Source organism: Protopterus annectens, chromosome 8.part0 (genome assembly GCF_019279795.1).
Source record: "Protopterus annectens isolate FY-2018-M chromosome 8.part0, PAN1.0, whole genome shotgun sequence".
Taxonomy (NCBI): Eukaryota; Metazoa; Chordata; order Ceratodontiformes; family Protopteridae; genus Protopterus; species Protopterus annectens.
In genome coordinates, this window is record NC_056741.1 from 1,100,840,464 (window position 1) to 1,100,866,718 (window position 26,255).

General features: G+C 42.9%; 1 protein-coding gene across 43 annotated transcripts in view; it reads right to left on the bottom strand.

Moving 5' to 3' along the window:
• Positions 1-26,255, bottom strand: part of LOC122809254 (titin-like) — a 3,339,665-nt gene that overhangs the window by 2,954,821 nt on the left and 358,589 nt on the right. For all 43 annotated transcript variants that reach the window (XM_044080625.1, XM_044080596.1, XM_044080621.1 and 40 more), the window contains one exon: positions 19,978-19,992. In XM_044080625.1, coding sequence (XP_043936560.1) covers positions 19,978-19,992 — 15 coding nt within the window. The remainder of the gene's footprint in view (positions 1-19,977; positions 19,993-26,255) is intronic.

Sequence of the window (26,255 nt, forward strand, 5' to 3'; positions counted from 1 at the left end):
GTGCATGTTTCTGTTATAGTTAGGTGTGTGTGTGTCTCTCTGTTATAGTTAGGTGTGTGTGTCTCTGTTATAGTTAGGTGTGTGTGTGTGTCTCCGTTATAGTTGTGTGTGTGTGTGTGTGTGTGTGTGTGTGTGTGTGTGTGTCTGTTATAGTTAGGTGTGTGTGTGTGTGTGTGTGTGTGTGTGTGTGTCTCTGTTATAGTTAGGTGTGTGTGTGTGTGTGTGTGTGTGTGTGTGTGTGTGTGTGTGTGTGTGTGTCTCTGTTATAGTTGTGTGTGTGTGTGTGTCTGTTATAGTTAGGTGTGTGCATGTGGTATGTATGTTACAGTCAGGTAGGTGTGTGTTATAATTAGGTGTGTGTGTTATAGTTAGGTGTGTGCGTGTGTCTCTGTTATAGTAAGGTGTGTGTGTGTGTGTGTGTGTGTCTCTGTTATAGTTAGGTGTGTGCGTGTCTCTGTTATAGTTAGGTGTGTGTGCGTGTCTCTGTTATAGTTAGGTGTGTGTGTGTGTGTGTGTGTGTGTGTGTGTGTGTTACCTGGTGATTAGGGGTACTCAGGCTCAAACCCTGTACCTAAGGTACAAGGAGCAAAAGCCTGAACTCCCTACCCATACCACCACTTGTGATACCTTGTGGTTCAATGTTTGGCTTGTGTATCTTTTTGGTCTGTTCCTCTTAAAATTTGCGGTTTTCCAGCAAATCAGTGAGAACTTAATTCACTAAATAATGACAGCCATTTAAGTTTCTGTCTTCTATCTTTCAGGAAAGGCATGGTAACAGAAAACATTCTAGCAACTTTACAAGACTGTACAAGCAATGTTTAAAATGTGTTCCTGTTTTTGGGCCTTTGTCCACCCCAGTAAATTTTGGCTTTTTCCACGCTTCTTGTACTGCACACTTCTTCAAGGGGAGAGAAAATTAGTGCTGCTTATGCTAAGTCTGTGTTGCTAGTAGTACAACAGGTAGAATTCTTTATTTTGTTGCAGAAAGCTGTGGGTTCTACTCCTACAGTAGGTAGATGGATTGCAGATACTGTACTGTGTGGATGTTGCAGTCCTGAGAATGTCCTCTGGCGGACGTACCTAGCAACTATGAACCTGTTACCAGTTTGCCATCCATTCCATATTGAAATATTACTAGCTTATCATTTTGCTAATGCAACATACACAATTTATTCCTCAAGAGCAACAGGGACTTTATGTACAGACGAAACAATGAAATATAAAGTTTGTTTGCTAGGAGCAACCTTATTAGTTACAGATCTCGTTAATGTGGAATTATTTAGAGGACTTTTACTTCTGCAGAGATTGTGCATATTTACTGATACTGGTGGACTGTAGAAGTTTGAGTACACTTTTACAATGGAAATGTTCTTAACTTGGCAGTTTTGTCATTATTGGTTCAGGCATTTTGTTTCTTTGCTAACTGGAAAAATGTTCAAAACAAATTTAAAATGCGCTCTAACAAGTGTGCTGTATTATAGGTGTATCAAAGAACACATGTATGTTTCGTGTGTAAGGGACCTTTGATTTGAAAGCAGCCCAAAAAGTGATCTTTATCCACCACTGGCCAGATGTATTTTCTTTGAATGTGGGTTTCAATGCTGTTTCAATGAATGTGAGTTTCAAGGGCAGAGAAGTTTTAACGCTAAATCTATTTTCACTGCGAGACTGTATTGCTTTGTTTAGCAGATGTCTATTAGTGTTCGTGCTACAAAATGTAAAATAAGTTTTAAATGAAATCCAAATAATGTAGAAGTAAAGCAGTATACACATTAGTGTTTATGGTAAATGGGGCAAAATAGCCAAGTAATGGACACTGGAATGGTTGCAGGGGGGAGGCCTGTGTATGGGGGCCCAAACTGACCATGATTTTGTGAGGGGAAAGGGCGGCAAACTCAAAAAGACAGCCCAGAGCAGCACAAACTCAATCTACGCCACTGATCAGTAGGTCATGAAGAATAACTTTTTGAGGTCCTATCAAACTATAATATTCTTTTACTAAGATTACAATACTGCCTTCCATTAAATGCCCTACTTTTACCACAAATCCCACATACTGCAAGTCACCAAAAACAAAATCCTAAAGTTCATCTTTCTTCCTTCCCAGTAAACATCACTGCTACACATTAAAAAAAATGGTTACAATTTACTACAGTGTCTGGGGCCATATTTTGCTTCTGTTTTTCAGTTTGTGTTTGAAAGTTGGTATCCCACAATTCCATTGGAGTGTCAAGGTTACACGATTATGTATGCACATTTTATGTTAATCAGCGTACAGATTTGTACCTATTTTTCATTGGCCTTTGTCCAGATTTTTGATGTTTCCAGGTTAAGAGGTTTGGTTACAACTACACTGTTATAAAAGTAAGGTGAAGTGAGGATGTTTGCTGGAGAACATCCATCCAGATGGTGAAGTATGGAAGTCACATCTGACCCATCAAGAAGGATTTTTTTGTTGGTTATGTAGGTTAATGGCTAATGCAGGAATATAGGTGTTATTACCCAACACTGAGGAACGTCAACGATGTGTCCTCAGTTGAAATGAGTATCAAACAGTGATCCAAAAGGGTGAAAGCAGACAAAGAATCGTACAAAAGATTCAAAAGGCTGTGTCCTGTAGTACTGGCTTTCCACAGGAGGCTTGAATTCTAGAGTTGCAATCAAGACAATAATGCATGGCAATGATGTTTTGACTAAATGGCTGTGTTACAAATATCTGCAACAGGTAAAATTTGCAGCACACACTAAAGCAGACACACTTTAAATATAATGGGCTTTGACAGCATTTTCTAACCTGTAGCTGTCTGTCTCATGGTAAAATATAATGCAGTTGACAGCTGCAAGCCATTCCCTCCTTGGAGGAGATGCCAACCTTATTCCTAATGTTGTGTATCCATTTCAGATAAAAAGATGACAGTGGACATCCATTGTGTGAAGGGGACTTCCTCTACTGGTATCTTTCCCCTTTAAAAAAAAAAAAAGTGGGGGGGGGGGGGTGAATGTACTGTTGTGGGAGAATTCAGAAGTTACAACTTGAAGAAAGCATGGATTCATCCTAAGGAACACATGATCCTTCTGAAAAGCCAGATACTATTCCTTACAGATGAGGGCCTAAAACTTTAAGATGGTATGTATACAAGCAAAGGCTGCTACAAAGCTCTTCTGAGAACAAAACTTTGTTGTTGCTAAGGTAGCAGATTCAAATGGGTGATAAACAGGTTTGTTGATCATGCTTCTTCCGGTCCCAAAAAAGGAACAAGTTCTTCACAGAAGGACAGAGATGCAGTACTCCCCTTAATGAACTGCTTTATCAGCTAATGGTGGGCTACAATCCTGCCTTCTACTATGTTATGCTGGAAAGAAAGAGCTGACACGTGCACAGTGACAACACAACTGTGTGAATTAAAAATTAAACTACCAGAAACAGGTCAAGATCACCATTTAGCTAACCAGCTGAGGCAGTACCAGGTATTGTTTCACTCAAACTGAGTACTACTTCCACTAGGGGGTACTTGATAGTCTGGTCGTGGGTTTATTAGTAGCTTCAATGGCATCTGAAACCAGAGTTGGTAAATAAGGCAGGATCAGGGAATCTACTGCAAGATTCAGACTCTGAGATGGAGCAGGCTTTTGCCCTTCTGTGGAGGACATCCTTTGTTAGCACTGGGAGGGATTCTATATCACCATGGACCTGAACACCTGAAGCTACACCTTCTCAATCATCACGGAGATCAACAGTTTTGGTCTTTCTACCCTGAACTAATTACAAGTGGAACAGCAAGAATGTGTACAGGAACATCCCAGCCATGGAAAGAAGAAAACATTGACTGCTACCTCCCCCTGTCTGCTGATCCAAGCAGACGATTTGGGGGAGGTTGCCTGGGACTTGTTCTAGTAAGCAGAGAGATCAGTCTTCTTGAGTATCTCACTTCCAGAAAACTCGAACAAAGCATCACCTCTGAATCATCAACCCCATGACAGAATCTGTACATTTTATCTAGGGATACAGTACTCGCATGACAGCGGGCCATAAACAAAGGCACGCAGGTGTCACTATCACACAGTTCACTTTTCTGAAAAATTGAACAATGCGCATCTTTGACTGTTTAGATATACACTACACAATGGCATGACCACAGACTTTGAAGATGCTTAATCTCAAAGGCTTTTAAGACCGTGACAACTGCACTTAGCTCCAACTGGCTTATGTGAAGCTCTTACAGTGGGGGCTCACATGGGAGCCCAGGTAAACTATATACCCTGCAAGTACATCTGGGTTATTTGTCCCATTTTGAGTTATTTACATGCAGTGTAACTGAGCTAAAAACTACCATGGGAATGTAAAGTTAGGCTTCTTAAGATCCACACATATTAATACCTTAGTAAGTACCGATGAACCTATAAGTAAAGCAACCATTATCAGAACCTGTGAAGGATTAGATGCAGAAAGGGCAAACTACCCAGGATATTGGTCCCCCAAGGGCACTACCACACTAAAGTCAGAACTGACTGTGCCACTTGCAGTCATCCTCCTGAGACACCAAGCTGGCAAGAGGATGGTGGATGTGTGTGTAATGTTTAACTACCTTCCTTGTGTAGTGAGACAACTTCTTACTTTTATGATGTGTACTGGATCTGGAAGAAGAGGTCAACAGAAAGGGACCATAAATGCCCATTAGAGTGCTAAGGTCTTGTTTGTTCTCAAGGATGCTGCAGATAAGGTCCTTAATGGCCTGACCAAAAGAGCAACCCCACTTACAGTCCGCATCCAGGATGTTATTTCTGTGCCCTATCCAAGACATAAGATGGTCTTAAAATTATGCCACATTGTGCAGGCATACACCTAAGCCTGCAGCCCTAGTCAAAGAATCTCCAGAGTTCAAGTTAGAATGGGTTATGTGGTAACCCAGCCTATCAACCATTCTGAAAAGATGTATGAATTCTTCCTTAGCATATATTTTGTTTTTAATTTTACTCTGAGAGGTAGGACAACTACTGAGATTATGTAACTACTGCATTAACGTATTTACTTAGGGGCAAACAAATATTTCTAGTTGATCACAGTGGATCCCACCAAAGTAATGGGATCAGCCATCCTATTTCTCATACACGCAAGAGTCCTCTCAATTTTTTTTTTTTTTTTTTTTTTTTTTGCTAAAGCTGGACTTGCCGCCTGATGGTTCCTCAGCTTTTATCCACTGGACCATTTATTTTGGGTTGACAGGCATCCCAAGGCTGGACAATAGTCCTACAACCCACTGAATCTTACTTGGTGAGCATAATCAGTCCATTCAATTCCTTCACCAAGAATCGGGTGGTAGGGAGTGGCCAAGCTTTGGGGTCCAGTGACACCACAGAAAGCATTCACTCAGCAAGCTTCTACTACAGGTGTAACACCTAGTGCTCTAGCTAGATGTCACCCAAACAATGAGCAAGAGCCACCTTCCACCCCACAAGCTTAGCAAATTGACATTGGCCACTCACTCCCATTCTTCTGGTCCAGTTCTAAAGCACCCATGCTACTAACTGAGCTAACAATTTTCAGACCAATCCCTCATCCAACTGAATGACTTACAAAGTGGTGAGCTAATCAGGAAAGGGTGCATCAATAAAACTCTTCCCTGTTCTGTAACACAGGGCTGGTAATTTCTGTTAACAGGTAACAGCAGTAACTCACAAGCCATTAATAAGAAAACAATCCTTTAAATGTTAAGCCTAAATTCTCCCCACTGAATTAAGCTGTCTGCTGACAGAATATCCATAGTTCTTCCCAACTTGTGCAGGTTCAAATTCCTCTGTCTAACCTCGATCTTCTCCTATGCCTTAAAACTTTCTTGTTCAAAGGATGACTACAGTACCTTCAGCACCAGTAACTAATTTCACTCCTCCGATTTGTAGTCCATGGTCATTCTTCCCAGACTCTCTTAAATCTTAGGTTCTCACTGACGTTGTGAACCTCTTTCAAAAGCTGGAAACTGTACTAGACCACAGTTCACCATTCCAACATTCAGACATGTTTCAGACACAGGCTATGACTTACTATCCTGGGCAGACGGCAAGTCAAGCAGGACATACAACAGTCTCTATGATGTAGATTTTTGAACCGTCTTCCTTACAGGTTATCATTTAATGAGAAAAACTGCTTCAAGTACTTTGAAACAAGTACTTTGAAACAATTACTCTTCTACCAACTACACCTAATTCTAGAAAATTACACACAGGGTTTCCACTATTTTATAATTCCAGAAAAGTGCACATGGGGAACATTTAACTATTACAAGAATGAAACTAGAGGTAAAGTTTTTTTATACTTCTACCTGTTATGTCTATTAGACATTTTAGTTACTTTTGTTTGTTTGTATTTATTAGATATTTTTGGTCTCTTTGTCCCCACTGCCTGCTGAACATCAGGCCCATCACAACCAATCTGCCATTTGTCGGCCCATCACAAGTAGTGAAGACAAGTTGGGAGAGGCAATCATGCAAGAAGCCATCAGGGGTGGTTCAGTATTTTTTCCCACCCCCTTGCACATGGGTAAGATGTGCAAAGGGCTTCAGTGCTGCATTGTCCCTCACTTCCACAAGGGACGACGTCAGCAGCACTACTCTGCCACCCACCTGACAAACTGCACGGCTGCTTACCCTGGTCTCCACCAGGGAAATCAACCAGCACACACCTGTGCCCAAAACAGTGTATCCCTCCAAGATAAGTAAGCCCATCTTCCCTGCCTGAACCCTCAAGCACCCAAGACATTACTCAAACACAGGCCATCTGGCCTACAATATGGGCTTTATCCCCTCTATTGGATAACACTCAACACATATATTTTTTAGTATGAACTAAAATATGTTTTAATTAAAGTACAAATGGTATTTAAAGTATATTTCATTGTATTTTATTGTATACATTTATATACTTTAATATCAAAACATTTGTTTATCTTGTTATTTATTATAAATAAGTTAAATAAATATATGAATTGTGCTGGTTTATTAAGGAATGCATTTTCACTGTTTAATTAGATTAATTAACATTGGAGAAGATTTCATTGGTTAATTAATTTATTTTGAACTGGTGCTGGTGATATACAAGGCATTATATGAACAAAGATCTGTGTTTTGATTTCTGAAGAAGACTTGTATGTACTGAGTCGAAAACGTACGCATTGTTGTGGCGTTATTTTGTGCTTGGGACTACATCAGCTGTTACTACTTTGCACTCGCTTTGAATAAAGGAGTACTTTTTTAAACATTTTGGCTTTACCCTTCATTTGGATCTCCAGGGCAGGCAAATCTTTTTGGTTTTGGTCTTGTTCAAGCTTGCTTACCATCGCTACTTGGTCTTTATCCCCTCTATGCCACCATTGCAGACACATCTATTTACTTTGCTGCAATAGGAAATCTCCAATGTTACACACACGGCACAGTACTGATATAACATAACTTTATACAACCTTCAGATAAGTGCTAAACATCATCTCTGGCAGCCACACCAGTAAGCCCATGGTAGCAACTATCTGAAAGTACAACCTGTAACAAAAGGTATCAGTATAGAACAGTCAATTTCTTCTTCTTCTGAACAGTATGATGACCTCACACAAGGTCACTCAAAAAAGGGTCCCTATAGCCTATATACTGTACATACAGGACATAGAGCTCCACTTATAGTTCTCCCTCATGGTGTTCTAGCTTTCCATGAAGGAGCCATCCTCAGAGAGGTAGAGGATTTGGTTTATTTTTAGCAAAGGGCACCCATGAGCTACCGAACTATTGGAAATGTTGAAAAATTAGAAGTTATGTACCTACCATAACGTTCCATGTTAGTTGTCTTCTTCTCGCCTTCTTTCTTGCTGGATGGGTTCGGAGCTGAACCTCGGCTCCGACTCGGCCACTCTAAAAGCTTGATAGCTAGTTCCACCGGCTCGAGGCTCGCCTATATCCCACAATGCTAGGCGGCAACTCCTCAGATCTCGTTTGAAAGCTAGGCCAAGCAAGAAAAAACTCCATAACATGGAGAAAGGTAACCCACCTCTATAAGGCTGAGTGTGAGGTGTCCTAAACCTAACAGAGGAATATATAGAGGTGGTAGCATGGGAGAAAGATAAAGAGGTCACAAGACAATCTCCTCTAGGTCTGTCCAGGCTAGGGGGAAGGAGGGTGGGACGCAAGAAAGAAGGCGAGAAGAAGACAACTAACATGGAACGTTATGGTAGGTACATAACTTCTAAATGTTAAGTTGTCTATCTCGCCTTCATTCTTGCTGGATGGGACCGCGTCCATAGCACCTTGTCCCGGGTGGCCTATTGGAACAGACTCTTGAGTACAGTGGAACCAAAGCTGGCTCGGCTTCTAGAGGCTAAGTCCAACTTATAATGAGATATGAAGGTATGGGGAGAAGCCCAAGTAGCTGCAGAACAAATCGAATCAATAGGCAGTCTGTCTTGAAAAGCTATAGATGTGGCTAAAGCTCTAGTCGAATGAGCCCTGGGTTTGGATGACAGCTGTTGATGTCTGATCTCATAAACAAGGGTAATCAACGAAGTAAGCCATCTAGAGAGAGACACCTTAGAAACTGGAAGGCCCATTCTACCTTCTACCTTCTGCATAGGACACAGTTGATCGGACTTCCTGGATTGTTTGGTCCTGTCTAAATAGTACCTAAGTTGGCGATGAACGTCCAAGCAGTGTAATTTCTGTTCTGATCTGTTCAAATAGTTAGGAAGGAAAACTGGAAGATCAATGGTTTGATTCAAATTTGCTGGTGAAGCTACCTTAGGCAAAAAGGGCGGGTTAGTACGTAAGGATACCCTATCCTTATGAAACAATAGATAAGGGGGTCGACTACACAGAGCATGGAGTTCAGAGACTCTTCGAGCTGAAGTGATAGCTACCAGAAAGAGTGTTTTCCAAGATAGTAACTTTATTGAGCATGAAGCCGCGGGTTCAAAGGGGGAAAGAATTAAGGACGCCAGAACCAAGTTGAGATCCCATTGAGGAGGAGGATCCCTGATAGGTGGTTTGAGGAGAAAAACTCCCTTTAGAAAAGCTTTGCAGAGCTTGTGAGACATAATGGAAGACTCTGACACACCAACATGAAAGTTAGATATAGCCGCCAATTGAACCTTGATGGTGGACGGAGACGAACCTGAGTGGAAAAGTTCGGCTAGAAAATCCAAAACAGACTGAATAGAAGCAGTGAAAGGATCTATATCCTTTGACTGTGCCAAACAGGAAAAACATTTCCACTTACTATTATAAATCTTCCGAGTGGAGGATTTATGAGAGGCTATCAAAATATCGCGAACTGAGTGAGATATTAGAGGAAGCCTGGCTAAAGTTGGAATTGGAGAAACCACGCTGTGAGGTTCAGAGAAGGGAGGGAGCGGTGCAACTGACCCGACTGATGGGTTGCTCCAACAGATAACAGTGAAGAAATGGGAACCAAACCTGTCGAGGCCAGTAAGGGGCAATGGGGTTCATGGAAGCTTTCTGAGCGATGGCTTTCTGAATTAGTTGAGATATCAGTGGGAAGGGTGGAAAGGCATACAGAAGTCCCCGGGGCCAATCGTGGACTAGAGCGTCTCTGCTGGGGTAGCCTGGTTGGGGAAAGAGGGTGAAGAAATCGTCGCACTTGCTGTTTTGGGGAGTAGCAAAAAGGTCGCAGCAAGGCCGGCCCCACTTTTGAAAAACTTTCTCCAACACTGAATTCTTCAGAGACCACTCGTGAGGCATGAGAATAGCTCTGCTCAATTTGTCCGCAATCACATTGGACTTCCCGGGAATGTGCGTTGCAAACAGAAACCGCTGAGAAGAAATCGCCCACTGCCACAGTCTGAGTGCCTGTCGACATAGGGGGTAAGATCTGGTTCCGCCTTGTTTGTTGATGTACCACACTGCAGACATATTGTCTGTCTGAATTGCTATAGTTCCCTTGGGAAGAGAGTCTTGTAAGGCTTGCAACGCTAGGACTACTCTCATCTCTAGGACATTTATGTGGAAGTGGCACTCGAAAGGTTGCCACATGCCTTGGACCGTCCTGCCCTGGTAATGCCCCCCCCCCACCCGATCAGGGAGGCGTCCATTGTCAATGTAGCAACTGGAGGGGGAGGAACAAAAGGTCTCCCTAGGAAGAGCTGGGGAGATGTGATCCACCAAGAGAGATGATTCTTGCACGATTGTGTTATCCGAATAGGATGGGACATTGGAAGTCGTTGGAAAGACCACTGTGTTTAGAGCATCCATTGTAACATTCTCATGTGGAAGCGAGCTAATGGTAGAAGAGGGATGGCCGCCGCCATTATCCCCAAGACCTTCAGGATCAGTCTGGCTTTGACTTTCTTGCTCTGCAAGACAAGAGAGACTTGTCTGTGTATGTCTGCTATTCTCTGCTCTGTGAGTCTGGCTGACATGTTGACTGTGTCTAGATTTGCGCCTATGAAGGTAATAACACGACAAGGTGACAAGACAGACTTTTCGTAATTTATTGAAATGCTTAGTTTTTGACATGTGTGTAAGGTGTAGTCTATGGCAAGAAGGAGAAGATGCTTGGTGGGGGCTGTTAGGAGCCAGTCATCTAAATATGGAAACACCTGGAATCCTTGTTGTCTCAGCTGAGAGGCGACCACTGCCATGCATTTGGTAAACACTCGGGGGGCTGTAGTGAGACCAAAGGGCAGGACCCTGAACTGAAAATGACGGATTCCCAGCCTGAAGCGGAGAAATCTCCTGGAGCGTCGGTTCATTCTGATGTGATAGTACGCATCCTGGAGATCTATAGAGCACATCCAGTTGTCCCACCCCAGAAGGGGCAGAATGGACTGCAGCGTGACCATCCGAAATTTTGTTTTCTTGACAAACTTGTTCAAGTTGCTGAGATCCAAAATAGGTCTCCAGTCCCCTGTTTTCTTTGGAACCAAAAAAAATTTGGAGTAGATTCCGGATCCTTGTTGGTCTGCTGTAACTGGTTGAATAGCTCTTTTTGCTAGCAGCTTTGAAATTTCTAATGTTGCTTGCTCCCTTTGACTGGGTGGAACGTCTGGAAGGGATTTTCCGGACTGCTTTGGAATGCGAAAGAAAGGGATTTTGTAGCCTTCGGAAATGATAGACTGTACCCATTTGTCTCGAGTAAGGGAAAGCCAGGCTTCTGGGTACAGAGATAATCTTCCCCAGACTGCCTCCGAAGGTGGACAGTCGGGCAACACCTCAGGGATGCTGAAAGGGCTTGTCAGAGAAGGATTCTCGACTGCCCTGATTCTGCGGGCCCCCTCTGCCTCTAGGACGGCGTCTATTATTATTGTTCCCCCCCTCTGCCTCTAGGGGGGAACAGACTCTGTGAGTCAGGCAAAACTTCTTGTGGTTGTTTGCGGAACCACATCTTTCCCCCCTTCTGGCCTTTGGGGTAAGGCCTAGTAGAAGTAGAAAAACGGACTCCGACGGCAGAGAGAGTCTTGCCATCAGTCTCGCACCTAGTCAGGGTTTCCTTCACTTAAGGACCAAAGAGGGATATGATCCATCAAAAGGGGAGTTAGTGAAGGACGCCTTGAAAGGGTCCGCAAAGTTACATAGCCGCATCCAGGCGTGCCGACGTAACGCCACACCTGTACCTGCCGCTCTACTCGCCCCATCCGCCGCGTATGAAAGGCGGCGCATGGAGGAGTTAGCTATTGAGTTGAGGGTCGCTAGCTGAGAGTTCATCCTATCCTGAAAACCCGCAGCTGTTGGATCCTTTAACATTTCACTCGCTTCCTTGAGCGAATCCCTCTGGAGACGAGTGAAATGACACAGGTAATTCAGCGAGCGCATAGAAAAGGTCGCTGACGAGAACATCCACTTCCCGTACCTGTCCATAGTCCTAGACTCCTTGTTAGGAGGATGAACAGGCACTGAAGGATCAGCAAGCTCCTTCTTGGTGGCTGCAGCCACCACCATAGCATCAACAGAGACGCCTTTGGTCAAGAATTCTTTGTCTTTGGGGGCAGTGATAAATTTTGATGGTCTCCTGGGGGTGGGTTCCACTGAGTCAGGAGCCGTCCAGACCTTCCTCGCCACCACTTCCATGAGGGGGTCAAAGGGAGGGGACACCCAGGAGGTGGAAGGGCGAGAGCCAAACACCTCAAGATACACTGATTCATCCTCTGAAGGGTTGAGGGCTGGCCAATTCCCCCTCTGTTTTCAGATTTCGAGGATGTCTGCAAATGAGACATCTTCAGAGGGGGAACGAGGGGAACCTTCAGAATCCTCTAAATCCATGTCAGAGGTGACAGACACAGGGGAGTCGATGTGCTTCCTCTTGCACTGCCTCTTCCTAGGGGGCTCTCCTACCGGGTCAGGAGAGGCCTCGGAAGAGGAGGAGATCCCCACTGGGGATACTTGAGGAGCTGGCTCTCTACAATCCGGGATGAGGGAGTGAGAAGAAATCACCACAGGCACCGTGGAGGGAGGGGCAGATGGAGCCGACTGTGGGGTTGAACCAGGTTCCAAGACGCTCCTCATGACCTCGAAGGCACCCCTGTCAGGCAGAGCCAGAGGTCTCTGCTCTGAAAAGCTAAAAACCTCCCCCGGCACCGACAGTGATGGCTCCGAGGCCGATGTCGGAGCTGAACTCACCAGCGCCGAAGCACCAAGAGGGACAGCGGGGTCGGACAAGGGTCCGATGCCACTCGCCCCCCTCGGAGCCGACGAGGGAAGTCCGGCACCAAGATTCTTCCAAAGAAGACATCGGAGCAGACGACGGCACCGAAGACAAAGGTATCAGTTCCGACGCACCCACTGTCTCGGGTCCGAGCTGCCCCGGCTCCGAACTCAAGAGAGTCAGAGGAGGAACATTCTGAGTGACAGGATTAGCCATCGACTGTTGAGTCGGGCTCTGAAGCATTTGGGCCAGTGCCTCAGACTTAAGAAGTCGACTCACTACCCTCTGAAGGTCATGATCGGACAGTCTCGACAACCTAGAAGAGTGAGATCTATGGCTCCGTTCAGACAACAATGGAGATGCTGGAGCCGAATGAACGGAGCCGATAGATGGTGACCTGGACCTCTTTCTGGAAGTCGGTTCCGATAACCTTATCGGAGCCGACTCAGCAGTGACTACCTCGGCTCCGGGAACATGTGTTCGAGAATCATCGGCTCCAGCCGGAGCCGATGTTCGAACAGGTTTCGAAGCCCCCGAAGACGACTCAGATACAGGAGCCGACGGTCTGGTAGGCTTGGAGGGTTTCCCCGAAGATTGAGTTGGGGGACCCTCAGGCTTCAATAAGCCCCTTAAAATGAGCTTATTTTTTCGCTCCTGCAGGACTCTAGGGCTGAAACCATGGCAAACAGCACAAGAGTCCTGCAGGTGCAAAGGTCCCAGGCAGTATACACAAGAAGTGTGACCGTCTGTCAGAGACATCTTCTGACAGCACAAGTCACACTTCTTAAAGCCTGAGACCTTCGATTCTTTAGACATTTCTAAAGAAGGTAGTGTAATCACTCACACACACACACACAGATTACACTAATTGAAATTAAACTAAATTAAACTAAATAATTTCCTACAGAAAACACAGTCACTCCAACTACTAGGAAGGGAGGGACGGAGCCTAAAGGCCTAAGGGAAGAACTTTAAAGTTCTTGGAAAAAAAAGGGGAAGAATTTGCAAGGGAATGGTAAAGAAACTACCTAAATAAGTAATTAATACAGAAAAACTAACTTAAAGGGGGTCTATCGTAGTTAAGCTTTGTTTTAAAGCAACTAACCTGAAGAGCCGGTTGGAAGAGCACCTCTAATCGCTATAGCGGCAAACGAGATCTGAGGAGTTACCGCCTAGCATTGTGGGATATAGGGGAGCCTCAAGTCGGTGGAACTAGCTCTCGAGCTTTTAGAGTGGCCGAGTCGGAGCCGAGGTTCGGCTCCGAACCCATCCAGCAAGAATGAAGGCGAGACAGACAACTTAACATCTTGGGATTTAGAATCAGGAAGCCTAGATTTTGTTGCATTCTGTTTTGTCACATATTGAAACATTAAAACTGAAAGATAATCTGTTTCTTGTAGTCACGTTTCAATACATTAGCAGTAGCCAGGTTACACACTGTGTTCTTCTTTGTGGTTCTCTGGACTCAGAGATGAAGTAGGATGAGAGCTTAACATTTTTTCCACTTTCTCCCTTTCCTCTAAGTTAGATCTACCTCAGAGTTAGTATATGTAAGTTTGAAGGTGTGGAGGCTGGTCCACAGTATATATAAATTCAAGGGTGTCAGGCTTGCCTACATATTAGTGGATGCAGGGAAAATGTTTTTTGCGACCACTGGGGGGGGGGGTCGCTGTTTTGAATCTGTGATCTGTTGTAGAAATTTACTTTCATGTAACTGCAGGTTAATTAAATGTCACACGATTATTCAAAATGGATCCCTAAGACTTATCCACTAAACTGAGACAAAAGAAATTAAATATTACCCAACATTCCACCACAGGGGAAAGACTGTACACTAGACTTTACAGAAAACCAACAGTTACTATACATTTTGTACAAAGTAAAACTTTGCATCCTGCACACTTGATCACTACCCTATGCTGAGCTTTAAACAGTTAAAAATGGCCTGCACGATTCATGCAGTTTATCTGAATAAGTTTTTTTAAGCCTCAATGTGTTGCTGAGATTTTTTTTTTTTTTTTGAAAAGTGGTTACTGTCATGAAGATGCATGGCGTCTTACTGGAAAGTTAGTTACAGCCACACGTCACAACAAAACAAAAGATTAGCTGGAATGGCAGGATTAATCATACCCATTAGGAAACTCCTGTGAATGCTGATAATGCCTTAAACAGGTTCATAGGTTGGTACTAGGCTATCGGCCTTAGGGCCTATACAAGCCTAGCCATGACAATTCCCCAGATTTTTCTTCCCACAATATTTACTTCCCTGGACCCCTGTCTAGCAGGGCGATTGACGTGATCCCCGGGGTGAATTTCCTATCAACAATCCAATAGTCAAGGTTCCTTTTGAAGAGGGCCAAGGAGGCGTTCTGCTTGACATGTATGGGCAGTCTATTCCAGAGTATGGGGGGTCTCTGGATCAGGAACCTATCCCTCTAGCATGCTTTGTTCATTGTGATAAGGTTTAGATCCCTGGAGCGTGTGGCTCTGAGGGATTGGGATGTCTTTAAGTGGAGCATGTCCAACAGCTCAGGGTTTGACATGGCCTTGTGTGTTAAGCAGAGATCGCCTCAGAGTAGATGATACACCACAAGAGTATAGCTGGAGTTTATTTTAGACAGTCAACATAGGGCATCTGCTTTAGGCCTGTGATTCTTTTAGTGCGGCCTTTCCAGCTGTTGCAGATGTCTTGTGAGGTACACACCAAACAGGGCGTTGTACTCTATAATGGGTCTAATGAGGGATGAGTACAGTGGGACAATGGCCTTCTGGATGGAAAGCCCTTAGTGATGAGGTGTGCCACATAGAAGGATTTCCTGATTGTTGTGGTGGTGGTTATCGAAGGTGAGACCACTGTCCAACTGTGTCCCCAAGTCTCTCATCACACTTTCGGTGTTTCGTGTACTGGTACCTATGTGGTAATTCATGGGTACATGTTTTTTTCCCCAAAGGGGATAACTAAACATTTCTTGGCATTAAGCTTGAGCCCATCGCTCTGGCACCAAGCATCTGTTTCTGTAAGGCCCTTTTGTAGAATATCCACATCATTTTGGGATTCTATAATGGCTCCCAGTTTGCAGTCATCTGCAAACTTTGTTGGCAAGAGTCTCTTAGTGTTGACCTGTACTTCAGAGAAGAAGATGCCAAACAAGAGCGGCCCCAGGACTGAACCCTGAGGTACTCCACTTGTCTGGAGCTGGATTTGGAGTCGGCTATTTTTACAGTCTGGGTTCTGTCAGTAAGCCAGTTGGCAACCCAATAATTATCATTTATTTTGTTGCGGCGTGTAATGTTCTATCACCACAGACAATTAACACTGTTAGAAGATGCTGGAAGACACTACACAAATAGCTATACCTCTTCAGAGGGAATCATGCCCCTCTTTACTTCTTTCAGTAAGGGAGGGAGTATTAGTTATTTTATAGCCTGTAGTAATTTTCCAAGCCTAAAAGTGCCCTCACAAATTTGGAAGTCTCACAGGGGTACTCATCACTGTGTGTCTTGTTCTTTATGTGCATATATTAATATAAGTCTTCAGAAAAATTAACAGCGTACATTTTCTTGTAGTTTGTCACATTTTGCACTTCTGCTGGTGTGGTGTATACTATAATATGCCTTTGCAACCAACTTTACAGATAGAAAATTAAAAGAAAAACATTTATGGGTAAGACTGTAGTAACAGTGAACATATTAAAAATAAGTGTTCAAAATACTGCTGTGCCTCTTTCTGGATAAGCATTCCAGTTATCCAGCAAGTCTAAAAGCATCTGTTCTTGAACAACCTGGAAATGGACTAAGAGGTGGCAAAAATCTTACTACTGTATAAGGAAAGCAGCATGACATTAAAGTACAAAACTCTGTGTCCTAAAACGGTTACACAATGAATGCAACTGGAAATACCTGCTTAACGGATTCTTTATATTCATTCATGTTTGTCTAACATAAAATCTTGTTTTTTTACATGCTGTACTACTCCTCAAAGGGCTTTATAGTTAAGGTTTCAGAGTTTTTACTGGATGACTTAAAACTCTAGATGTCAGCGTATCACTTTTTATGATTTTAGACATTATAGTTGTTGCAATTTGAGAAGATCTTAGCAGCCCCTAGAAGAAACAGTACTATATCATTCTACAAAGAAAACTGAACATTGTTTATAGGAAACTATACAACAAAAATAATAAAAAAGACATGTTAAAATAATTCAAGAAAACAAGGAAACAGTGGCTGTTTAGCAAAGTGAAAGAGAAAGAATATTTTACATGTAGTTAATTTTATTAACAACTGCATAAATGAAAAAAGGTTAGACAAAGTATTAAAAGCAAACTGCAGTACTGTATAAAAGCTCAGCGCTTGTACTCCAAAGTTGCATAAAAAGGCTGGAATGATGTAATTAATGTCATGTGAAAGGCTGAAGTGATGTAATTAGTCATGTGACTTTGGCAGTGGAACAAAAACAGAAGACTATGAAAAAATGTAAATATATACAAAAGTTTGCTTTGTGGTGATCAGTTAAAAAGGCAGCCCAAGAGACAGCATTACTGTGTGATCAAGAATCTTTTTATTAACCTATTTTGACCTCTAGTCAGCCTGACTGTATAATAACCCCAGTTCTAGCCTGCCAGTCAGGAATGCTTGTTTTCCCCATACTATCACTACTCAGGAGCCATAAGCTGGGGTGCTGACTAACTGTCATCAAGGGCTGAAAAGTGATTTTTTTTAACCCTGTATCTAACTTTCTCTGACTGTGGAAAGTTAGACCATGACATGCAGCTGTCACTGCTAAGGTCTTCCCAAGTACCAGTCGCTGTGCTTCCACAAGGACCCACACTGCCTTGTGCGACCTGCACTTACCCATTACCACAAATCAGGGTGTTACAAATGCTGAGCTCCACCAGGGGGTGCATTGATAGCATGGATATACTACCTCTCCGATGAGGAAGACAAGCCAATAATGGTTATTGGCATCCTTTCAGTCGACTCCTGCAAACTCAAGGAGCAAACTGCTGGTCGAATGTCCTTTTTATCAACAATCCAACATAGTGTCTAACAGAACATGGTAAAATAACTGAAATGAAAACTACAACATCTTACAATACTGCAAGGTGACACCACAGAGCATCTACTAACTCAGTTTAAAGAATCACAGGAAGGAAGGCAGAAGTCAATCTCCACACTTACTTAAAGTAATAAAGTGTGAAGATTCACTTCTGCCTTCCTTCCTGTGATTCTTCGTTCAAAGTTCATTTGGTTTTATTCAGTTTAAAGAAGAGTTTTGCAAAGAGACCCAGTGAGCTGCTAGTTGGACTACTAGTTATAGTACTGCTATTAGCAGGATGATCTTAATGGTTCTAATCCCCTCAACCTTCCTCTGATTCTTTTTTTTTTCTTTAAATTCTAATTTTAAATTGTAATAAATGGAATGGATCCATTCAATAATATGATTGCAGCAGCATAGCAGGACATTGTATTTCTGACTTCCTGATATTTAATTTTTCCTCGGACTTCAATACTATTCTGCATTTTTTTTACTTATTTATATAGTTGGTGGAGGCTACATTTACTTACTTAGTCACATAATTGGTGGTGACTTGTTTTCATTCCATTTTAGAGGCAAGGTGCCAATTTCAGATATGTCAAAATATTCTGCAGACACTATGTTGCATTGCCAATAAAAAGGATGTTTGACTATATTTGACTGATAATTTGCCGGTCAAGCTTGCAGGAGTGAAATGAAAGTTAGGATACCTTGGTTATCACTTCTACTAGTAGCAAAGGGTCCACTAACTGAATCCATGTCAATGGCACTGTATTCAGAGTTCCAACCCTTTGTCCTTCACATTCAACTATGATCAGGACTTCAGACAGAGTACCAATAGCTATCATATTTTAAATGGGTTCTGTGGTACCCAAAGACACTCTAAATAAGTAGGCAATGGCATATTTCACCACGTGATACATTAAACAATAAATACTTAAACATAAGCTTCTTCCACTGAAGGCGTTTCATTAAATATGCATCTGTTAAATCTTGTGAAGCAATGACATAGATAGGCAAAACATATCTGAAACATTTTTATAGCATAACAATCATGCTTCAGACATCAATGAGTTAGTGATAATGTATGCAAACTATATTTTAAAATATATGCAAACTCTTGCACTGTTAAAGTAAGTACACATTAATAAGCGGTTACTTGGTCATACACAGAAATCTTTTTTTATTTATATTTTGTTGCTACTGTTTTGTCTCCATTTTTCTGGAACAGGTGTGATAATATGCTTCTCTCCATGTGACTGCATATATATGGATATTTTACTTGTGCTACTAGGTAATTTATAAACTTGGTCCTAAAATTCTGCTGGTTAATTATGTTTAAAAATTATGAAAAAGTGAATTACATATACACAGTGCTAAGTATCTGAAAGCTCTCTGTGTTCTGGACAGTTCTGCTGTTGGTCATGGTAGCACTGTTGTAATGCTGGGGTGATGATCAGAGAATGCACTAAAAGAAATACACTGCAGTTTGTGTGCAACTGACAAGATGTGATCCTAGAACAAAGTTATGAACATACTACGAAGTAGCTGGATCACTGTGTGCTTACTTATCTATGGATCAACGCACTTGGCTAACTGTTGTCCAAACACGTTTTCTGTTATATGGATACTCTAATGTGTAAACTGCCCAGCATTAAATTTTACATAATAGTTTACTTACCGTTCCCATTTAAAAAAATATATATTTTCAAGCTATTTTTAACTGCACTCCATCTTCCACCCTACACTACCACCAAAGATTAACTACTACCCTTCTAACCCACTGTGTTTGGAAGAAAAGTCTGCCACATGGTACCAGATTAATCAAAATTTAAAGGCTCGCTTATTCCACCCCGGCAGTGATGTTCTCTTCCAGCATGACTAGACAAAGCAGCATGCAAAGACACAGAGTAGTATATAAAGCCATTACATCTGCCAGAATACTTCTTAAAATGTTGCTATTCAGCAATACTTTTAAGCTTTTACTACAGCCTGCAATATATATCCATTAATATGCCTCCACAGAGAAGTTCAGACATCTGATACATTCCTTTTTTTTTTGAACAGTCCTACAAAGGTTAGGAACACTCTCTAAAAGTTAGGAGATCAACATTGCAGAAAAAGAAACTCTTATCTGGACTGAACAACCTCTCAGTTAATTTTTACACTGTGCAACAAAAGCCAAGCTGCAGTTTTGACACAGTAGATCACCAAGAAGACACCTCTACTGCAGTTCTCAATCATTAGTCTCAGTTGAGACGCAAAAGATTTATTCAATAAATGTAGAAATCCATTTAAAGTACACACTTACCAGGCTTATAGCGATCTGTTATTATGAGAGAAAAAATAAGGAATGAGAATTAGAAGTGTACAAGTTTTGATGAATAATCTTTTTTTACTGCATTACAAAACACTTTTCTAGGAAACAGGTGTGAGAAATCCTTAGTTAAAATTACATAAAAATGCTAAAATTATCACAAAACACTCTTCTGAACATATTTATATAGATTAATAAGTGTAAAGCAACACTGTCAACACATAACATGTTCCTCAAAGAAGCAAAGGTAACAAATGCAGATATGATGGTAACTGATAACATTATGTAAGCATGAATGCAAATAAATCTTACATGCACACCTACACACACACCACAATACATAAAAGTAAGGCTATTTTTTTTAACTGCAGATCACAGATTGTCTTGACAGATTTTATGAATGGTTTACCAGTCTAACATTCTGGACAATACATTATGCACGCATATCCTTAAAATTAACCAAGCAAGCAGTTTATATTGCTCAATTTTCTTAAAAAAGGAAACGTGCGTCCTCATCTAAAAAAAATAATACATTCTTACTGTATCATTTCACATAACAGAGGCTTGCAATAACTCATGTGATGGGTATTATTTCTCCACTAGCTGAAATTTGGCATAATTTTCAGCCAAATGCCACTGTCACTGGCACCCTGATTATTACTCAAAGCAAAACAAGCTGCAAGCCACATGCTACACAACAGTACTCATCTGCAGTGTCTGCCATCATTGTTCCTTTGGCACTAGGAAGCACCCTTTTACAAATCATGAAATTATGCAGATAAAACTGGACAGCAGATTATTAAACATGTGGCATAATCTTTACCTGGCTAGAAGGTAAGGCGAAAAGCAAATACAGACAATGGACCACTTCACCACAGAGGGAAGGTGGATAGTATTTCAAAATTGTCACATTTTATATTTGCTCTTATTCAAATTAAAATTAAACTAACTTAATAATCTAGTCATCAGCTTTCATGTCATGTTCTTCAACAGTCTTGACATCTGACTTTACATTACTTTACCATTAGTTATATTTGGAGGTGTTTCTAAGCCTTTAATTGTTTGTATAAGAATTTTTTTGAATACCTCTTGTACTGATAAACCACTAAAAGGAAAGGTTAAGTAATCTGTGATTTCATAATGATGTGCTGAATACGATTTGGAACTCTGTTCATCTAATTTTATCAACCAGAATCCCTGGATGTCCTTCAAGGATGCATCTGCAGTCCTAACATATGGGTTGTCCTGCCTCAGGCAGCCCTTCGGTCGACCGGATTCCAAAGTCTGGGTCTGGCCTCGGCTGATGTCGCACTTCACCCGACGTCACAGCTGCTGGGATATAAAGGCATCAGCCAACGCCATTTTCCTCGGTCTTTCTTGCCGCGCGGTGCCCAAAGCAGAAGCTGTTCGCAAGTGCCGGTCGGTCAGATCCAGAGATTTCTACTACCGAAGACTTCTAAAAAAGCTAAGTACCCCGTTGGGGACTCTTTCTTGCCTCAGCCGATGTCAGACAAAGTAAATAATTTGTTTAACTTGTGGGAAACGAATACCTCATAAGGATTTCCACTCTTACTGCCTTCCTTGCTTAGGCGCAGACCACGACGTATCAGCTTGTCTAGCCTGTGCTTCCGTCAACCGACGGACGCTTAGACGGTCGGAGTTTGCAGAGGAGTTTTTTGGTCCCGCTTTTGCATATAGAATGCCGTTGGAGACTCCGACTACACAATTAGCTAAAAAGCGCAAGGAAAAGGACAGACACTCGCGGTCCGCGGTTTCGGCTGAAACCACGGTTAGGCCAACCGCGACTCTCTCGGTTTCGGCTGAAACAGAGTCCTCGGTTCTTCCTTCAGCCGAAAGCATGCCTCCGATAACCGAGGCCTCACAGAGCATGGCTGAATCTGCTACTGAAATTACTGCTACAGAAGCAGGCACCCAGGATTTGTCAGACACTATTCCTTTAGACATTTCTACCCCTGCACGTGGGGCTGCTAGACCCCCTGCTTCTATGTCTATCAAGGCCTTTTCCAGGGCTAAAGCAGCTAAATCTTCTAAGGCCTTACCTGCTAAAGCTCCCTCACACAGGCCTACCTCTAGTTCCCAGATACTCAGCCTGGCTGAGGATCTTATTTCTTTGATCAGGGGATCCCAATCTCACCCAGACAGGGCCTCTCAACCCCCTCCTGATAAGAGGCCTAGGACTGAGCCCCCGGAACCTGTCTCTACAGACTATTCCTCAGATGACTCAGATATTTCAGATCACCAGGAAGGCCCATATTCTCCTTATGAGGATTCTGATGCAGAAGACTCCATTCCTTCTGCTTCTCCTCCTGAAGAGTTTTCTTTTGGGGAAACCCTACATTCTATGAGGGAACACTTCCAATGGCAGGGCCAGGATTTTTCAGATTCAAGGAAAAGGCTAAGGACATTTTTACACTTACCACAGCATAGGCCTTTAGCCATTCCTCCAGTACTATCTGTGGTTGATGATGCATATAACGATGCCAGTACTGCCCCTGATTCTCTTCCTCCGGCCCCTGCCAAGCCTGATAGATATTACAGGGTCCCGGACACACACTACCACTTGTATAAGGCTCATGTTGCAGACCCAGAAACCATTTCACAGGGCCCTAAAGGTGTGGCAGCTGCTTCTGCCAAAAACCCTCTTCCCTCTGAAAGGGAATCTAGAGCATTAGAGAGATGGGGTAAAAAGGTTTATACTTCTGCTACTCTTTCGCCAGGGCCTTAAACTGTCAATTTCACATGATTCAGTACCAGGAATTTTTGTTAGACCAGCTAAGTAAAAAACTGTCCTCTCCTGAACCTATAGACCGCAAGTCCCTTCAGGATTTGGTACATAACTCTCAGCAGGTCAGTAATCATTTCTTAAAATGTGGCTATGATGCACTGGAGGCTTCCTTTAGATCAGCTATGACTGGAGCAGTGATTCGAAGGCATGCCTGGTTAAAAGAACAATCCTTACCAGACCATGTTAAGTCAAAACTCCTAGATGCTCCTATGGAGAAACAAAGTTTGTTTGGCTCCCCTGCTCAGGAGGTTCTAAAGAAAGTGGAAGAAAAAGCAAAATCTGTCCAAACAGTCAAGGATTTTTTACAGGTCCAACCTCCGAGGTTTAGCAGAAATTGGCCTTCGAAGAATTGGTCCTTTCCAGACACCTCCAGAGCACAGAGAGGCAGAAATAGATGCCCAAGAGGCAGAGGTCAATCTAGGGGTGCCTACAGGGGACGTCAGTGGCAACCTGCCAACCAGAGAAGTGCGACCACAGATGCAACTACAACCACTTCCACAGGACAGACACAATGACTTGGCTCTGGTTCCGCCTACCAGGGAACAACTGGAAGCACCCTTGGGCGGAAATCTAGCCTTATTTTCCAACAACTGGCATTGCATTACAGGAGACAAATGGACTTTACAAACAATAGACAAGGGCTACAGGTTTCACTTCCACACTCTACCAAAAAAGAGAGGAATGCCAAACCTACCACCAAGCCAAAAAACAGAGGCTCAAAGACAAATCAACAACTTACTAAGGATGAGAGCTATAGAAAAGGTACCACCTTTGGAACAAGGCCAAGGATTTTACTCCAGGCTTTTCCTTGTACCAAGAAAAGAAAATCAATGGAGACCTATTCTCGACTTGTCCGCACTGAACACATACCTCATTGTTCCAAAATTCAAAATGCTGACCCTCCAGCAACTTCTTCCCATGCTGGGCAAGGAGTCTTGGCTGGTGACTCTATCTCAAGGAGGCATACCTGCACGTCCCTATAAGACCAGATTGCAGAAGACACCTCAGATTTCTTGCAGGATCAGAGCATTATCAATTCTCAGCATTGCCCTTTGGCTTATCTACTGCGCCCAGAGTATTCACGAAATGCCTGGCATCAGTAATTGCTCATTGCAGGCTTCAGGGAATTCAAATTTACCCATACCTGGACGACTGCCTAATACAAGCGGACAACAAGACAAAATTGACAAAAGATTTGGAAAATGTCATACAACTGCTGCAAGCCTTGGGATACACAGTCAACATTCAAAATTCAAGACTAGTACCATCCCAGAGGATAACATTTTTGGGTGCAGAACTGGATACATCAACTCAGATGGCTTTTCTCACAGAAGAAAAACAAAAGCAACTACCAGTCTATTTCATGACATTAACAACACAAACTCAGCTTACTGCAAGGAAAGTCCTGCAAGCCCTGGGTTACATGGCATCCTGCATAATTTTGATTCCGCATGCCAGGCTGCATATGAGAAAGTTGCAATGGTACCTAAGGAATGTATAGTCTCAACACAAGCACAGTCTAGAAGCCCAGATTCCAATAATTCCATGCCTGAAACAAGAATTCCTGTGGTGGGCTCAGGCCTGTCAGATGAACAGAGGATTGCCTTTCCACAAACCACATCCAAGCCAGACCATCACCATGGACGCCTCAGACCTAGGCTGGGGGGCACACATGGAGGACAAGTGTATACAAGGCCTATGGACCCAACACCAGCTGAATCTACACATAAATCTAAAGGAGATGCTTGGCAGTGAAACATGCCATCCAGGCATTCAGACCATTCCTTCAACAAGGTCACCTGCTGATAAGGACGGACAATACCACAGTCATGTGGTACATCAACAAACAGGGAGGTACACACTCATACCCTCTATGCCGGATGGCAATGGACCTGTGGAATTTGGCCCTGAATCTCAACATTCAACTACAGGCCAGATTTGTACCAGGAAAAGAAAATTCACTAGCAGACACCTTAAGCAGAAAGTACAGTTTTGTATCTACCATAAATGTAGATGTCCGAACAGGATAGCATCTGCAGTCCTTACAAATGGGTTGTCCTGTCGTCAGGCAGCCCTTCGGTCGGCCGGATTCCAAAGTCTGGGTCTGGCCTCGGCTGGTGTCGCACTTCACCCGACGTCATCACTGCTGGTCTTCGGGTATAAAGGCATCAGCCGACGCCATTTTCCTCAGTGTTTCTTGCCCCAGATGCCAGTTGCCCTCTTGGATAGCTAAATTTTTGGATAAATGCCAATGTTTCCAAAAAGGTAGAAGGCAAACACAAAAAATAAGCATGTATGTACATATATACAAACAAATACACCATAAGAAATCCCCCCCCCCAGCTAGCTATTAGGTGGGCAAATACCCTAGGAATACCACAGAGGGGAAGGAAGGTGGGTAATCCTGACTGCAGATGCTATCCTGTTCGGACATCTACATTTATGGTAGGTACAAAACTGTACTATGTCCTTCAAGGATGCATCTGCAGTCCTTACAAATGGGTAGAATACCATAGCCAAACTAGGGGAGGAGGAAGAAGAAATTATGGTGTAGTTAGGATCCCTTGCAAAACAGCAGTGGCAAACCCTGCTCGGGATCTAGAGTATAGAGGTAAGTTATAATGCTTGGCAAATGTATGCACGGAGGTCCAAGTAGCAGCCTCTATAATGTCCTTGGTAGCCACTCCTCGTAAGAAAGCTGTGGTAGTGGCTGTAGCCCTTGTAGAATGAGGCCTTATGTTCTGTGGAATTTGCTTTCCATGGTAGGAGTAACAGAATCTTATGCAATTTCCTATCCACTTGGAGATTGTCTGTTTGGAAATTGCTTTTCCTTCCCTTCCTGTTGCATATGCTACTAGAAGCTGGTCAGTTTTTCTATTGCCCTTGGTTCTGTCCAGGTAGTAGCGCAACTGTCTATGTACATCCAAGGTATGCAGCAGTCTTTCCCCCCTGTTCTGTGGATTGGGAAATAAGGTAGGTAGGTGGATTGCCTGGTTTAGAGACACTCTGGATACCACCTTAGGCATAAATGTAGGATTAGTTCTCATGGACACTATCTTGATGGAAGATTAGGAAGGGTTGTACTGCCATTAAAGCCTGTAGTTCCGAAACCCTTCTTGCTGAAGTAATTGCCAGCAGGAAAGCAGTTTTCCAGGATAGGTGTTGAAGATCTGCTGTTGCTGCTGGTTCGAAAGGGGGGAGTGTCAATTTTTCTAGCACAAAGTTCAAGTCCCATGCTGGTAATGGTGGTTTCCTAGGAGGTTTTACATTCTTAATTCCTCTCAGAAACTGCCTGAGTAGAGTATGTGAGAAGACAGGGGGATCGAAGCTGTATTCTGCAGAGATAGCTGATGCATGTATCTTGATGGAGGAATAGGACAGGCCTGTATGGAGAAGCTCTGCCAAATACTCCAGGATGTTGGCAATATCTACCTTTGACACATCTTTCCCTCTTTCAGTACTCCAA